The sequence below is a fragment of the Apiospora hydei genome, assembly GCF_038363865.1.
Source record: "Apiospora hydei strain CBS 114990 chromosome Unknown utg000009l_segment0_segment0, whole genome shotgun sequence".
Taxonomy (NCBI): domain Eukaryota; kingdom Fungi; phylum Ascomycota; class Sordariomycetes; order Amphisphaeriales; family Apiosporaceae; genus Apiospora; species Apiospora hydei.
The window spans coordinates 6,389,435-6,405,825 of NW_027117368.1; the positions used below are offsets into that span (position 1 = coordinate 6,389,435).

At 52.8% G+C, this 16,391-nt stretch overlaps 2 protein-coding genes across 2 annotated transcripts; one reads left to right on the top strand and one right to left on the bottom strand.

Moving 5' to 3' along the window:
• Positions 1-4,006: 4,006 nt before the first annotated feature.
• On the top strand, positions 4,007-8,553 carry PG997_013822 (uncharacterized protein; the record flags this gene model as incomplete). The annotated part of the gene is made up of 2 exons (XM_066818136.1): positions 4,007-4,395; positions 4,452-8,553. 2 exons carry the CDS (start codon positions 4,007-4,009, stop codon positions 8,551-8,553), a joined length of 4,491 nt encoding a protein of 1,496 aa, XP_066663828.1.
• Positions 8,554-10,474: 1,921 nt separating this feature from the next.
• PG997_013823 (uncharacterized protein) lies at positions 10,475-12,210 on the bottom strand (the record flags this gene model as incomplete). Its single annotated transcript, XM_066818137.1, has 4 exons — positions 10,475-11,496; positions 11,552-11,711; positions 11,765-11,890; positions 11,944-12,210. 4 exons carry the CDS (start codon positions 12,208-12,210, stop codon positions 10,475-10,477), a joined length of 1,575 nt encoding a protein of 524 aa, XP_066663829.1.
• Positions 12,211-16,391: the final 4,181 nt, after the last annotated feature.

Genomic DNA, 16,391 nt, shown 5'->3' on the forward strand with positions numbered 1-16,391 from the left:
CACTAAGTCTTGCCACTACTATGCGCAATTCAGCTTACTGCCTTTGCCTAAATCGAGAATGAGGAGCCTAGGAGCCTCGGGAGGCTTTTTGGTCCTGATTATGGCCAAGTACATGTACGTACCTCGTTGCACACACTGGAACTGACAAGAATAGCAAGTGGAACTTGTTGAGGTCGATTGGTGTTGGTCAGATCCATAATGTAGGGAGGTATGTCTATCGACCCAGGCCTTCTGCCCAGGCCATTTCGGTGACCGATGTATGATGATGTATCGCGGTCGCCCTGAAGCCCGGCTGGATAGGCTAGTGACTCAACCTGCAAGGTATGTGCATAGTGTAGGCTATTCTGGGAAACTTGATCGATGATATGTTGAGTCGGAGTTTCGACAACAACGACAATGGCGGGTCGTTGTTGTTGGCCTGGTAGGTACCTAGGTAGGCCCACTGAACAGCATGGGCACGTCAGTCTCATGCGAATGGATGCTCAGGTACACTGCGCGCAAACCGGCTTGCTTCGACGATAGGTGCAAGCGAGCGAGAGCGAAGGAATCGGCGGTTTTGGGGATGAATATGAATCGTCGTCCTGGAAATGCCCGCGGGTAAGGAGAGACATGCTATGCAGAGATCAAACCATGGCCCCTCCTTCCGTCATACTAAAACATAGGTTAGTCGACTGTCACAAAGACAGCTTGACGGACAGGCTCTCGAGCTCTTGATTGGCCGAAAATCATCGCAACCGATCCAATCACAAAAATCGAAATTAGGTAGCCGGATTGTAATATCCCAAGTAAGAACACTCGCAATCAGTTCCCCTGTCGAGTGTATCTGACCTACAGCATGATGATACGAGCATTCGTGTAAGACTCTCTTCCAGGAGTGCAGAAATGCATGCGTGTCTCTCGTTGCCGGGGACAGCTGGGACCTCGAAGGCATGATGTTGGTTTGTTATAAAGAGCCTTATAATAAGTCTGTACTATTAAATGTTCACACGATGCTGGCGCGAGCAAATCGATCAATGAGCCCAGCGTTTGCAAAATGTCTCCCCTTCTTAGGCCTCTTAGGGAGGTCTGCAGCTTGCAGGGTTGCGTTGCCGGGAAAGAGTGGCCCCGAATCTGGAGATGGACTACTCAGAGAAGCCCAGAGTGAGACATGCAGTAAGACATGCAGTAAAGTCAGACCTGCAGAGAACGACACTCCCGCGCAATTCTGATTTGTGCAAAATCGGTGCTCGAGAGTGTTTGACCGATGCCTGTGTCGTTGGCCGACGTGATCTTACATTCTGTAGCGACCACGTGCGACGGACGAATGCCCGCTCCAGGCAAATCTGTCTCGGGGGTTTCTGCTGATCTTGCTACTGAGGATCCTTCCACAACGATTGGCCGCATTGCCAAACGGAGCGGTTTCGCAGGCCGACGCCGCGGAACAAACCCTTTTCTGGTCCGTACTACCCCCCTTTCTTTGCACGATCTTATCTTCCACTCTTGAATTCAGGATGCCCTCTGCTGCGATGGAAAGCATATAGTTCTGACACGTAACATGGCGCGCGTAGTGCACATAGTAGCGATGGTAAGATGGGCCAGGCCGCCATCCCGTGGTTACCGGTTTGCTACTGTATAATGTACATAGCACCGAACTCCACTGATCTAGATGCGCATGTACGTGCGTGCGTGCTGGGTTGCGTTGCGTTGCGCTGTCCAAGGCTGTGGCGGGGAGTTGGCAGTGGCAGAAAACATCGAACCCATGGCAGGCTCCCTCCCGAAGGCGAAGAAACTAGCAATTGCACTGACGTTGATGCCAACGCATTCTGGGGATGCCGAGAGGCCCAATATTGAGGAAACACTTGGTCTTTTCCCACGATAGCCACGCAGAGAGAGAGGATGGAACCAGGTACACGGAAAAATTGCATGTGTGTAGTATTTGATGCTAGGTAATGATTTCAGATGTGCCAGCCGCCCTGATGCGTAGCGGACGGGACTAGGTACCTACATGTAATTTGATCGGCCGTCCAGAAGCCCGTCGGCCTCAGCTGTCCCAGTGTAGTCCCAGTGCAGTCCCAGTGCAAGCGCGCAGTTTGGCAGTGTACGTACTTACTTTGCCCCGCTGGTACCCGCTCCACCTACCCATACCCAACTCACTCTGCGACTGACTGTCTCGTATCGAATTCTGCAAAACTCTTGTCAACAGCTCCCCCTCCCCGGATAGGATTCGGTCCTCATATGATGGATGATCCGATTTTTCGGTTGCAACCACTAGTCGCGCTATAAAAATTCTTTTACGTTATTTGGTCGCGCTATGAGCAGGGTCTTTCGGAAACTATAGTCGTGCACCGAAGTCTCCTCTCTTTGTCTCTCTCGTCGCCCGAAGCGGGAATGGTGTCGGCAGAGATGGCGGGGCTTCTCAGCGAATCCGGTCGGCCAGGACGCTGCTCAGCCCTCTCATAGGGTGTCTGGATATGCACGATCGAACCCAAGGCACTTTGACTCGCAGGCTTGCAAATCATCCCAAACCCATACCCCATGCGCAACAGCCTACCGTTGGGTCGTTGCTGGGTTCGTCTAGGAACATGCTTCCCATGGTTTCTCGCTTCCCTCCTTATGGCTGCAAGGTCCTGAAAGTCAATGGGGCGCTAGCCGTCCACCATGGATCAGCACTCAGCATCATCGTCGTCGTCGCATACACGGCTCACGCTTGTGGGCAGCAGAGCTCCTAGCTCCTACAGTAGCTCCCACAGTAGCTCCCATCTCCTAGCTGCCCCCTTCGTGGACCGGACAATTGGTGACTCAGCGACTTTGACTGGGCTATGGGCTCTTGTAGTATAGAGTCTCCGCAGCGTCTGTGCAGGGCGGCCGCCAACCAGACCGCGTTTTCGGCGAGCCCAGCTTTCTACACAGACACCTGACCCAGCGATGTGATCCAGACGGCCGCTTCTTGGCCGTTGGCAGGGATCTAAACGCCACACTTGCCCAAAATTCACCCATGCTCTGCTGCGATCTCCATGTCACCCCAAGGGTGGAACAATACACTGTATCTAAGTAGATACCTTGTCCACCCTCAGGATGCAGGGCTAAAAGGTGGACTTCCACTCAGTTTGCAGGTATCTACCTATGTATATGCCATCACTCTCTCTTATTTTCTTACCATCTCGAGCTTGTGCTACTATCTCCCCAAGCTCCTTCACCTTGTTCCTCATCTCGCTCTGTTCAAATATACGCCTACTCCTCCCCAGGGCCCTTTTGCCTAGTCCATCCTACCCGGACTAGCTTCTCGAGTCGATTATTTGTATAGACCGTCAACCCTCCAGAGCCGGCTCTCGAAAGTAACACAAGTGAGCCGCTCTACCAGTGTGCTGAAATTGGCTGTCATCCACCTCATCACATAGACGCCGACAACTCCCCACCACCACCAAGGGTATAATACGCACTAGTCAGATTTCGATCTCCAGTACACCTTTGGCACTCCTGTCCACACACCACCACGACCTTGCTAGTTATTCCGGATACAGTTCCCCAGATCAACCCACCCAACCAACTCCCCTGCCGGTATTTCTACTTTGGGTAGTTCTGGTCTTCTCGTCACATTTCTTCTTTTTGTTCAGTCTGTATACCTGTCTGTGACATTTCTTTTCATATACCCCATATCAACGTTTTGTTTCTTCTTTCTTCTCCTACGACCCGGCACCCTGGAACACAGATATTGGTCGGGTATCCCCAGACTGATTTGAAGCGGAATCCCCATACTATCCACCTGGCTGTTGTCGAAACCAGGGCTATAATACAGGGAGAATTGGACAGGGCCATCATCATTCAGCCGGTACATGAGATTGCAAAGGGTATCGTGATCTACTCCCGGTTAGTCCTTGGCATTGATCACGAACACACGACTTTCACCGAGTACTCGGAAGGACCCAGCAGCAGCCTCCTACGCACAACTACATTGGAGGATGGTGCATTGAGTTGTTGATACTATGATATTTGGCCTGAACCTCGCCACTATAAGTCAAGGGTCATCATGGCGACAGTCAGGGCGCGCTCGAGCTCAAGGGGAAGAAGCAGTGACGAAATGCGATCAAGAAGGATGGGAGGTGTCATGGAAACGAGCCGGGAGGACTTCTCTCCGGCCCTAACGAGAAACGCCCGCAAAGAAGCAAGCAACGTTGCTTTGACATATACATCGAGCGCCCAACCAAAGACACCGAGCCGGATACCTCAAACTTCTTCTAGCCGGAAACCTTCGACGTCCACGAGAAGGCCACCCTTGACGCACGAATCCCAAGCTTGGAGCAGCGGTTCTAACAGCAGCAATATCCACTCTGCAACATATGCTTCCCACGGGTCAGCATCTTCTGATGAGCACAATGCTGAGCCTCAACAGCCACGGAGAACACTTCGTCGAAAGCAGTCAAGCGTGTCACGAGGCAGACCTAGTCGACCTGAGAACCCCAGAACCGACTCAGGAAGGGCCAGATCTTCATCTTCTATTCCGAGGTTACACCATTCACCAGCCCCCGTTCGCTTCATCTGGATCACGGTATCGCGGCGAGTCCTGCTGGTATGGAAGTCGTACCGGCAACCGAGCTACCCAAAGCCGTCACACAGGACGCAGCCATCTACCCTGAGTTAGACAGGTATCGGGGCATAAAGATCCCCGTGGATGGGCCTGCGGACCGTGACATGCTGTTCAGACTCGCGACTCATGATCTGCCTCCACCCACGCCCCTTTTTTCGGGTACCAGTAGCCACAGCCAATTGAGTTCGTTCAGCGGCAGCCCGTCAACACGATTCTCGGAGTCGCCCGGCGCAGGTCCATACAGTCGGGACACGACACCGACATCAATATCCTCAGCTTCACCAGGGCTTGTGGCACCATATCGCAATGTCACTCCAAGACTAAGACATGCAAGTCCAGCCGAGACAAGACCCCCGGTCTCCCACAGAAGAACCGGTAGTGTATCAATTGATAAGACAGCAACTAGTACCGACGCTCAAGGCCTCGCACCAGTTCGGGAAACGTCCCTAACGTCGTCCTCGTCTAACTCGACAGTACGCGGTGCCGATGACAAGGAGGAAAAACTGAGGAGGCTGCTGCCTCCCGCTCCTCCTAACCCGCCGCCCAGAAAAGTTTCGCAAAAGCTTAGGAAGGTACGGGAACCCGTGGTATCGCCATCCCGACCGAGCCAAGACAGAAAGCCTTCAATCATGAGATCCCCCTCGCCAGCGAAGAGCCCATTCGCTTCACGCGAAGGCCAGAAAAAGCTGGTCGCGTCACCGCCGCCACGGGGTCCACCGCCGGCCAGACCAAGTCGGGAGGGAACCCCTGACCTTGCTGCGCAATTTGGTGGACCGCTTCCTGTAATTCAAAGCAATCTTTCCACAGCTAACGTCAACGAAAGACGGCGAAGTGCTCAAGTGCACCCGAGCTCTTTACCTCGTTCTACTACCCCTTCTGACCGTCCAGGTGGTGCCAAGGCCTCCATCAGTCGCGAGTCAACTCCAGCACCGCGCTCCGCATCCTCTACAGGTTTCCTTCCTACCACGACGGACAACCCCAAGGCTTCACGGACGCCTAGTCCCGGCGTTTCAACGTTTAGAAGCAGATTCGGGCTGTTCGGGAGGCGGACCAAAACGGAGACGAGCGTACCTCAGATAGACAAGAAAGACAAGCTTTCTCGGAAAGGTCCCGCAGCTGGTACAGGCCATGAAGGCTACGGCAGAATGGGCACTATGAGAAGACGTAGTAGCAATACTGGGAACCCTCCCAGAGGATTTGCTGGCGCCGTGTCATCTTCGGAAAGCCTGGCTAGCGCTCAGTCCACGGATCCCTTCTTGCTTGAGCGCATGAACCCAGTGGTTATTGCTGGAGGCGAGATTATTGAAAATCGAAACGCCAGTTCGGATTTGAGCCGCACGGAAAGCAACCAAAGTTTGCCGTTTCATCGACCAAGTCTCGGTTCTCGCAATCCATCGTCCGCATCCCTGGCGGCCCAAGATGAGCCTAGGAATACCCTCTGGCCGTCTGCTTTTCCCCGCCGCTCAGTTCAATCACGCCGTCCATCGGATAGTAGTGATTCGGAAGCTCTGGCCATGAAATCAACCCTTGCTTATCGACGTTCGGTACAGCGGCTGCGCTCCTCGTCTGATCAAGAGCCACTTCGATTACCGAAACCTATAGTGACCCGTGTTGCTGCACCTCCTTCACAAGGGAGCATCGACACGACAATCTTCACGGATGATTCGTTAGCAGAGCCGCAGTCAGAACCGGTTCGTGGGCGCGTGGAGGCCCCAACTGGGCCTAAGAAGTTGACGAAGCGCGTCAAGTCCCCGCGTAAATGGAACCTATTCAGCAGATCCCAGGATAAGACTAGCACGAGTGCGAAGAAGCAGCAGAAAGACGAGGCTGCCAAGGTTTCTGCAACAGTCAAACCTGTTCAGAGTAAACCAGTGCCATTCTATGCCATCATGGACTCATCGGAACAAGAGGATACTAGTCCACAAGACATGACTACAATCCTCAGGGAAGCAGAGGTACTTCCCCCTCCGCCATCAACGGTGCAAGCACACGAACGGAGACCATCTACCACTAGTCAAGTCGGCGATAGTCTGCCCAGACGTAGAGCAGACTCTCGCGGGCCGGCGCAAGAGAAGACGCAGGCTGTCGCGGAGCCACTACAAGCAGAGTCACCAGTCAAACCAGTTTTGTCTGCACGAAGACTATCGGAAACAGCCACAACCCGACCATCGGGAACAGCCACACCCCGACCAAGTCGATTGCCGCAAGTTGGTCGCATACCAAAGGTAGTCAATACCCGACCGGAGCAGACGTCCCCGAAGAGCTTCTCCCGTCCGTTTCACCGGGTCAGTATGCAGCATCCTTCATTTGGAGCTGATGCTGCAGACCAGGACTCGGTTGCTAAAGGACCCAGCCCACCAAGACCAGCAACACCTGAGCTCATGCCTGATGAATCAACCACAGCCACGGCTGAGAGTGCGTCTCCAAAACATCAACCGCCTGCCCGAACGTCGGAGTTCTTGGTATTCCCGCCTCGCACAGATTCGGAATTTACCACGAGCACTACTTCTAGCGGCTCCGGCATCCTGGCTTTTGCGTACCAGAATACAGTAGCCCCAGAGCCAGTAAGGGCGTCTCTCGCCGAAGATGAAATTTGGGACGAATACAATGACCTATTGGGAGATGTCCCACCATCGGCCACGTCTTCTAGAGGCATCCCGTTTCATCTGGAGACCTACGAATCGAAACTGGCGAGGCGGATGACTAAGCCACTGGAATCGCCTACTATCAACGTGCAAGGCTCTAATCAACAAAAGCCAAGCCGAGACTCAATCGATACTGGAAATGCGGCAACAAATTCGAGTCATTACAGCGCCGACATGACAGCGAGACTCAATGCGGCGTTCCGGTTTCCGTCAGACACTCCAGCCACACCGTTCTCGGTCTCTGAATTTGTGTCCGGCTATGGCGATCGAAACAACAGTATGGAGTCGAACCAGCCTGCCGCAGAGGCACCAGAGCGCACCAGCACTTTGTCAGACGACCTCAAGGCCGACTTGGCACGAGCGGTTCGAGTGTCAGATAGCAGTTGCTCGAGCGAAGAAACCCCTCTTTCCCAGGTCAACCTCCGCGTTGGTTCCATGACCGTTAGCAAATGGCTTTCTTTTGGCCACGTCCTCTTCAGTCCGGCCCGCGACGAGCTTATCCCTGTAGTAGGGTCACTCAAGCGCCACTCCATCCTGGTGCTTGATGGCCTAGGCAACGATGACTGGTCTTTCTATGCAGCTGAAACATATCCCGCAGCCACGTTCTTCAACTTGTCGCCCAGAGCACCAATCTCAGCTGAGAATCGATCACCCACGTCGTTCCCCCTGTCTCCACCAAACCACCACCAGATACAGTATCTCTCGTACAAGGACAAACTCCCTTTCGGACCCGACAGCTTCACGACGGTAGTATTCCGCTTTCCTTCGGCAGCTCCCGAATCTCACTACCGGAACATCATCTCCGAGGCGCGGCGAGTTTTGAAGCCCGGCGGCTACATCGAATTATCCATTCTTGATGTCGATTTGGTCAACATGGGAAACCGCACCCGACGTGCTGTCAGACGCCTGAAGGAGCGGGTTCACATGCAACATCCGGACTACAACCTGAGCAGCTCATCTGATCTTATCTTGCGTCTGCTGGCCAAGAAGGGCTTCGGTGAAGTCAAGACCTGCCGCGTCGGCGTTCCGGTTGCCAGCGCCATCTCTTCCAATGCCGCGCCGCCTGCCGAGGGCAGCGGCAAGCGTAGGAAGAAGGACGAGCGCAGCCTGGCAGAGATGATGAACGACGAGACGGAGACGGGCGACGAGAACATCACCAAGATGGTGGCCAAGGTCGGGCGTTGGTGGTATAACCGATTATATGAGTCGGCCGCGGCATCGAAGAACAGCATCTGGAACGACAAGGCCTTGCTCGCTGAATGCGAGGAATGGGGAACGAGCCTGAAGCTGATGGTCTGCCACGCGAGGATCCCCGAGACGCGAACCCGTGTGTCCAGCATCTAACTGATTCCCTCGGCTGGCCCTATCAAAAACAACACCTGGGGTTTCCTCGGATGATTCGGTTTGACCGATACCCCTTTTTTCTTGTTATCGCCCTGACAGAGAAGTTTCGAAACAATTTCGCCCCTCAACTTAATGCATCATCCCATGTACAAAAGTAGCACCCCTATCATCCCCTCGGGGGCGGCTAGCTTACACGTTTTGGATTTCTTTTTCACTGGCATAGCATTGCGCAGGAACGTTACACAGGCGGGCATTTACAGCCAAGATTTTACCAGGGCGCGAGCCCGCAATTGGATCATACCATCTCATTTACACAAAGGTCATCATCATCATTACACCATACCCCCCTCCCCTTGTTAGACGGGCAGGTACAAAAAAGACAACAATAACAAGAAGAAGAAGCTTCCCAAGAAGCGAAGAGGAGGGATATGGAATCCGATCTGGACCAGCCAGATAAGATCCATACATGAGATTGGAGAACAAAAGCATCATGGTCTTTGCTTGCTATCTTTTGGTTTTTCCACGGAGCCCCTCGTCACCGGGCGAACGGACGGGCCAGAGACAAACACTTTCGATTCAGCACATACATATTATTTTTTACCTTTCTTTTGGCGATTTCACTGGTTGGAAACGCTCTATTATTAATGGGTATACACATACATACTGGGAAGTATACCTGCGGGAACAGGCCTCCAGACGTCGACTTGGTTTTGCCTTTCTTCTTCGGAAGAAGAGAGGCAACAACACTCGCTTGTCGATGTCTATCCTAAGGGACGGAATCTTTGGGAGGCTCTAGGATTTTAATTTCGTTGGGTGGAGGGCTCTGGAAGCGATGGATTAGTAAAAGAAAGAAAGAACGAGAGTAGGGTACTGGATACTGAAGGGGAGAAAAAGTGTCTTTCTTCAACCAACCAAAACATTCGCTGGACGGACACTTTTATGATAAGGATTATGGATATGACCTGCTATGAGGCATGATGATTTACTTGTTTTTGACGGTCTTTGGAAAAGAGGGAGGTCCCAGTCGTGCTCAAGGTGGGACGGGACACTCACCATCACAACCACTATACTTTCACCATTTTTGCGAGCGCATTTGCGTTATTAGAGATACCCCCAGTCTTTCCCGCACGATAATGGAAATACTCACATCGCAAGAAAATCTGCTTGTCTATTTATTGCACCGTGCCTTGTATCTTGTAGAGTTCGTCTTGCACATTTGCCTCGTTGGTAAGGGATTTGCAGGCCTGATTCTAATTGGACAGAGACAAAGAAAACATCACTTCACAGATGAAAGATATTGTTATGCGGGTTACTTGATTTTGATGTTTGTTCTCATTGTGTAGATACGATTTGTTTGAAGTTGGGCTCGTATCCTAGCCTCCGTTTCCCAAACCCCTTCACCGAAAAACGCCGCCGAGTATGCTATGCTAATTGTATGCCGGTGTCCAAGTCCAAAACGCCGGCCCCCTTGTGTGTGTACATGATGATATGTACATCGCCCGACCCAAGTGTGCTATATAGATATGTGCAAAGGGTAATGCCAACCCCCAAAAGCCCCCAATTATGATGGTGGTGATGATAGTCGAGAGTAATATACAATGTGCAAGTACCACGCGACTCTCCTCCCTCTTATCCGCTTCAAGCTTTCCGTTTCCTTCGTGGCCTCTTTTTCGTTCTCGATGTCGCTGTATCATGGCGTACTGCCGGAAAGCTCCAGGCCCCCCGAGAGTTGCCAATGACCATTGACCGCGCGTAACCTCTATTCGGTGGGTATCATAATAATATTTCCGCCCGCTCGTTCCTGTCCGTTCAAGTCTCTATTTTTCTGACAACATTCAAAGCGTCAGGTCCATGACATGCTATTACCACATGTCATGATGGCTACTGACCTTTTCTTTTTCTTCTCGCTGTATTTGCGTTCTCAAGACCGCCGCCGGAACATGATCTCGGCCTTCTGGTTCGGGCTCTTGCTCATCATGAACATCATGGGCTCCGGGCGGCTCTCGCCGTCCTTGAGTTTGATGTCGTAGTTGAGCACGAAGTTGGCCAGGATGAGTTTGATCTCGTTGCCGGCGAGGAAGCGGCCCGGGCAGGCGTGCTTGCCGAGGCCGAAGTCGAGGTTCGACTGCGTGATGCTGGTGTACTGCCACCGGTTGGCCGCGTCGGCGGACTGCCGCCTCAGTTTCCAGAAGCGCAGGCCGTCGAAGACTTCGGGCTCGGGGAAGTACCGCTCGTCGCGGCTGATGCCGCACAAGGGGGCCAACAGGTTGGTGCCCGCGGGCAGGTGGGTGCCGTCGGAGAGGTCGATGGGCTTCACCACTTTGCGGATGAAGGTCGTGACGTTGCCGGCCAGGCGCTGCGACTCCTTCATGAAGCTGTCGAGCTTCTGGAGCTTCGCCATGCTGTCCTTCTTTTCCCAGCCGCCGTCTTCCACGAGGACCTGACGGGCCTCTTCGCGCAGGATCTCCTGGTATTCGGGGTGCGCTGCGAGGTCGTAGAAGCAATCCGTGATGGCGTTGCTGGTCGTGTGTATGGAAGCGGCGCTAAGGGCGAGCTGCACCTTCACTTGCGCGCCGTAGTCTCGCTTCTGGTCTTCCGGGAGCGAGTCGATCAGCCACTGGGTGAAGTCGTCCGGTTGGCTGCATCCCGGGTCCAGCTCCTCGTTCTGCAGCCTCTCCTCGATAATCGGCTTCAGCATCGCCTCTCCCCTGGCGAGATCCCGCGAGCTTTGGCCCAGTTCCGAGACGAGGTATTTGGCAATGGGTCGCATCCACGTGGGGAAGAATTGCAGCTTCACCACGGCGATGAATACGTGAATGGCGTAGGTAACACTCGTCTCCATCCACTCCTCCGTGCGACTGAGCTCCGAGCCGACGAAGATGCTGCCGCTCAGTCTTGCGATCACTCTTAGCATAAAAGGCTGCAATTTCATCGGAGTCCAATCTGTGAACCTTGTAAGTATTACACCAGAGTTATGTTGGTTTCAAGGTATAAGTACCTTTGCACTCTGGGAATTCTTGTCCAACGATGAAATCGAGTTCCGACTTTTGGCGAGGTATGAACCGGGTGAGCTTCTGGCTTAATTTCGTCTTCATCAAGAACAGGAAAGTGTTCGTGTGGTCACCTGGGCCGAAGTTGGTGTAATCGAGGAGCATGGCCTGGAATAGTTAGCAACAACGCAACAGTGGTGTTTCGGCCGCTTGCTTGGTACCTCTTTAATGGCCTCCTGGGCACTCAGGTGCTCCTCAGGAAGTCCTTTCAGCTCACTGATCAGGGAAACTGGGATCAGTGTCCTCAATCCTTCCGTAGCCTTGATGTTGTAAATGCGATCCCGGAACTGTCGCTTGTTAACATGATGAGAGCCTAGTAAAGCGAATTCGGAATTCGCACCTTGCCATAGCTGTCCCGGACCAAAGTGTCTGCACTGAACATCCATTTCATCCGCGAAGCCTTGTAGAATGGTGCCGACACAGATCGTTGCGTCTTGGGGCGCATGAAATATGCGACCAGCAGCGCCACCAGAAGGGCGAGGTAGTAGCTAAGGCGACGGCCCACCGGCTCCTGGGGCTGTGACTGAAGCAGAGCTTCCGAGCCAGTAACGTTGCTGGACATGCGCATCTCCTCCATGATTTGCGGCGAAGGTCGTAGTGACTGCATTCTGAACGAGAAGTAGGAAGCCGAGCTCAGAGAAGAGATATAAATCCAGGAGATCCAGGATTCGGTCGCCATCTGTGCTCGTACCGATGATATATAATAGCACAGACAGCAGCAGTACGTCGAGCCGGCCTGGGTTTGTTGTTGACACCGCTACCTAAGCTGTCGCTAGGTCGCCCAGCTGCTAGCCTAGGGAGGTCGATCCGAGGAATGAGGAAGCGCACCGCGATACGCGCCGCTCTAATTTCGACTCTATTTGCCGTATGCCATCTGACGTTTGTCGAGCTTGACCCAACGCGATGGCTCTTCCTTGGCCGCTCCAGCCAAATAAGTTGATTGGGGGTTTAGAACAAGCCTGTGGCTGATCTGTGGATTCGACTATATCGGTCACTCCACCCGGCAAGAAGGCCTTCCGGATCTAGAGGTCTTTCGGGAAATGATGGGTTGTAATATTGGCGTGTGCGTTTATCGTATGTAGGAGGTGCAAGTCGAGTCGGCAAGGCAGTAGAGGGAGAGACGAAGAAGGATAGAAAACAGCCCAAGAGGACAGTAGTCGGAAACATCACTCATATGAATGGGCGATAGTACCCTGTCGATCTTGATTGAAGACATCGCTGCTGCTTGGGCGTGCCAAAACCGCAGCTGCTCGGATTGCTCACCCGAATACAACGCCGACGTGTACGCCTGGCAGCTGAACGGATGGATCTTGGAAGAGCCGCAACCCCGTGCCCATGCCCATGGGTTTTGCCCATAGCTTCGGTTTCTGGTGTTGCCGCTGCAGCGTAGTTCTGAAACACGGGACAGGCAGGGATGCGAAGACCCGGGATGCTTGTTCTCCGAAATCCTAGCTCCCACACGCACGCAGCTTCACGGCCTGGAGCGCATCACACTTCCTGCCCATCGCCTAAAACGATTGGCAGGCCGGTCGCTAGAGAAAGATCTAGCGACGGCAATGCGAGTTTCCATGCGCTAGTGCACGGCTGGCGGCAGGAAACCCAAGACCATCTCTGCGCTGGACGAAAACACGGCCCAGCGCGGTGGACAGGCGGGCGCTTCACCATTCGACATTGAGTTCAGCTGTTAATCATTGCTGTGACGACAATCTGCGAACGCGATTGGTAGTGAGTGCACCGTCTTGTCTTCTTTTCGTGGCCCGGGCCTGTGACCCTTCCACTTACTTTACCGGGCCCGTCTGTTGTTGTTTCGTTCGGTAGAGGCTCTTGCGCCAGAAGCTTGTCTTGAATCTCTTGGCATGTCTCTGGACAGGGTTCAATAGAGATCGGCGCCTAGAATAGTTGCATCGTGAGTTACCGCAACCCACCCAAGCCTGGAGGGGTTATGGGCCTGTTCAGCATCACTCCGATGCTTTTTGCCATTATTTTTTCCAAGTTGGGCATTCAAGTCCGTAACCCCGTGAGCATGTTCATGTTGCAGGCCACGTCCCACGGCTAGACGGAAATAAGCATCCCAAGCATTCAAGGCCAAGCTTTCGAAGAGGAAAGCCAAGCTTGCGGAGACCCGTAACAGGCCCTCTATTTTTGGGCTTGGGCCGAGCAACTTTGCCGTGTTTGTCTCAGCTCTTGCTCAGTCCAAGCCTCTCCCTCACTCTCTCTCTGTCTCTCTCCCTCTCTCTCGGCAACATAGCTCAGCTACACCAAGAAGGGAAACCCTTTCATGGCGGAGTCGAACCGAACTCAGGATTGAGAGCAGTCGGTTTCGTCATGTTCCTCTGTCGTTATCAGTCGTCATGCTGGGGGCTATGTGACTTGGGGAGCTTGGTCCCTGCGCGCAAGCGAAACCATTGGTCTTAAATCGAGGTTATACGTTGCCATTGAAGTGCCGGAATATTATCCAGCCGTGCCAGCCCCATCCAACGCGCTTTCGGGCAGGACAAGCCTCGGGTCCCGAGTTGGAAAGAAGCCAGGGTTTTACATACAATGGAGAGGAGGATGTTTCAATTGATGCTACGAGACAGGTTTTCGGTAATTTCGGTAATTCGATCTAACGAGAGATCGTGACCATGTCAAGGAGCATCGGCACTTATTGATCAATATCGATCAGTACCTGCCGTACTTTCTCAACATTTCCCCGAGGTCCAGTCCCCCTAATGGGGTATGCATGCCTGGTCGGCTTTGGTCACCCGGTTGCTCTACTAAGTAAAAGCTTCCGAGCTCAACTTAACATTACTCAAGGGTAAGCATACACGGAAAGACTATCCTCCGATTAATGGCCATAGTACCCAATGGCATATGATCTTGTACTTTGCGCAGAGCTGCCGTGAAAGGCTTCTAATGAGACGTCCTGGATGGTCGAGACTATTGGCAGTCTCCCCAGAGATGTCGACCGGATGTACTGGCCTTGCTTTCATGTTGAGAGCCTCCACATACATGGCTGGAAATTGTTGTGGCCAAGCGTCAACGGCTGAACACGACATAATCCGTTATACGGATTGTCATCGCAATTCAAGTCATACCGAAGCAGGATGGTATACGTGGACTGAGGTGCAAGCACGTCGGATGAGTGACGGTTGTGAGAGGCCTAGCCATGTCGGCGCATATCGGAGCGCAACTTCTATCGTCGCAAGGTTCGCATATATACTTGCTTCCTATAGGATCCAGACAACCGAACTGTGGACAACAGGATATAAACGAGAAAGCCGAAGTATAGGGGAAATCCCTTAAGCATTGGAGCGCTGTTCGACATGGGTATTCGACGTGATATTCACCTCTCCTGGTATCTAAAGTCCCAGTGGTGTTCTTGAGATTGCATGAACTTCCGACATTGGCGCTGTGCTTACAGCGCTGCTGGGTCCTTCTGACAGATTTGGGTAAAGTCCCTAGCCAAGAGGTGCTTTCCTTGAAGCTTTCATCACATCGTGATCCACCGCCAAAACGTGTTGTTATGTGACAGATCACTACAGAGGCCTGAGTGGACAGTCCGATAGCACTACAATACGGACGCAGCATGAACATCGCTTGCCCGAGTCTTCCTGGACATTTGCCGATGACACGTAGACACGTGGTTTGTTCTCCGCTTGGAAGGTTGTACGAGGAGACGATAGAGACAGCCGATGAGGGAGGGGTTCGGTCCTCAGGAAACTGGGCAACCACAAACCTACCAACCCGTTCTGGTCAACAGTGTTTGGTGCGATGCAGCTCTCAGTGTTGGCCATTCGGCGGTGTGTCGCATGCATAACAGCACAGGGCTGATTAATATGCCTGGCAACTGGTCAGTTGTGACAACACCCCTGACTAATTCTTTCGGGTGGCTGCCGCGGAATGAGGCTGGGCCCGAAGAGCTGGCATTACACCGAACAAGGGTATTTTCTCTCAGCTAGCTAATAAAGCCCTGGCCAAGGCGAAAGATTAGTACGAAGGGAAGGAAAAGGTGAAAGCGGCTCGGGATATTATACTTATACCTACATGTATGAGCTCACATCTGCCACTTATATAGATCAACTGGTTTTCGGTGTTCTCTTTTAGAGTTCGAAAAGATGAACACTGTTCTGCGGTTATTCTTGTGAGCCTAGAATCGGTTCCTCCAGCTTGAGAATGACAATATAATCCACTGAGGTACGGATAAGGGTCTAGGGTATGTGCATTTTATTTTGAAGATCTCGAGGCGGCAATCCCGCAAGCTCAAGAAAAACAAAACCGGCATTTTTTTGTCATCAGCCCGTGGAGTTGGTTTATCTTTGCACATAAAGTACATCGCCAAGGCACTTACTTTGATAATCCCTTGCCATGCTGCAAGGACAGCGTGTCGGCGCGTACAAGATACACCAAGCACGATGCGTGCCAGTAAGACACGCCTTGTGGCATGAAGAAGAAAGCTAGACAAGCCCACATTAGAGTTATCAGATCCGCGAAGACAGGGTCCAATCCCGGTCAGTCGCCAGCCGCTGGCTGCGTTTGTGGTTTGGTGCGACCTAAGTTAATGTGATGGACAGCAAAAGCATCCAAACGTGTGGGGGCTGGCCGGTCTCGGAGATTGATTCCCATCTTATCAATCTAATCAGATGCGCTGTAGCGAGACCCCCTTGGTCAATGCCCACCTGCTGTACTCTCTACTGTACACACTTACTGTACGAGTCAGCGTCGATAGAGGAATCAACCTTCGAGAAATGCTGTCAAGGTCCCTGGTTTTAGCCTGGTCAAGAGTTTGACAATAAATCACCAACCAGG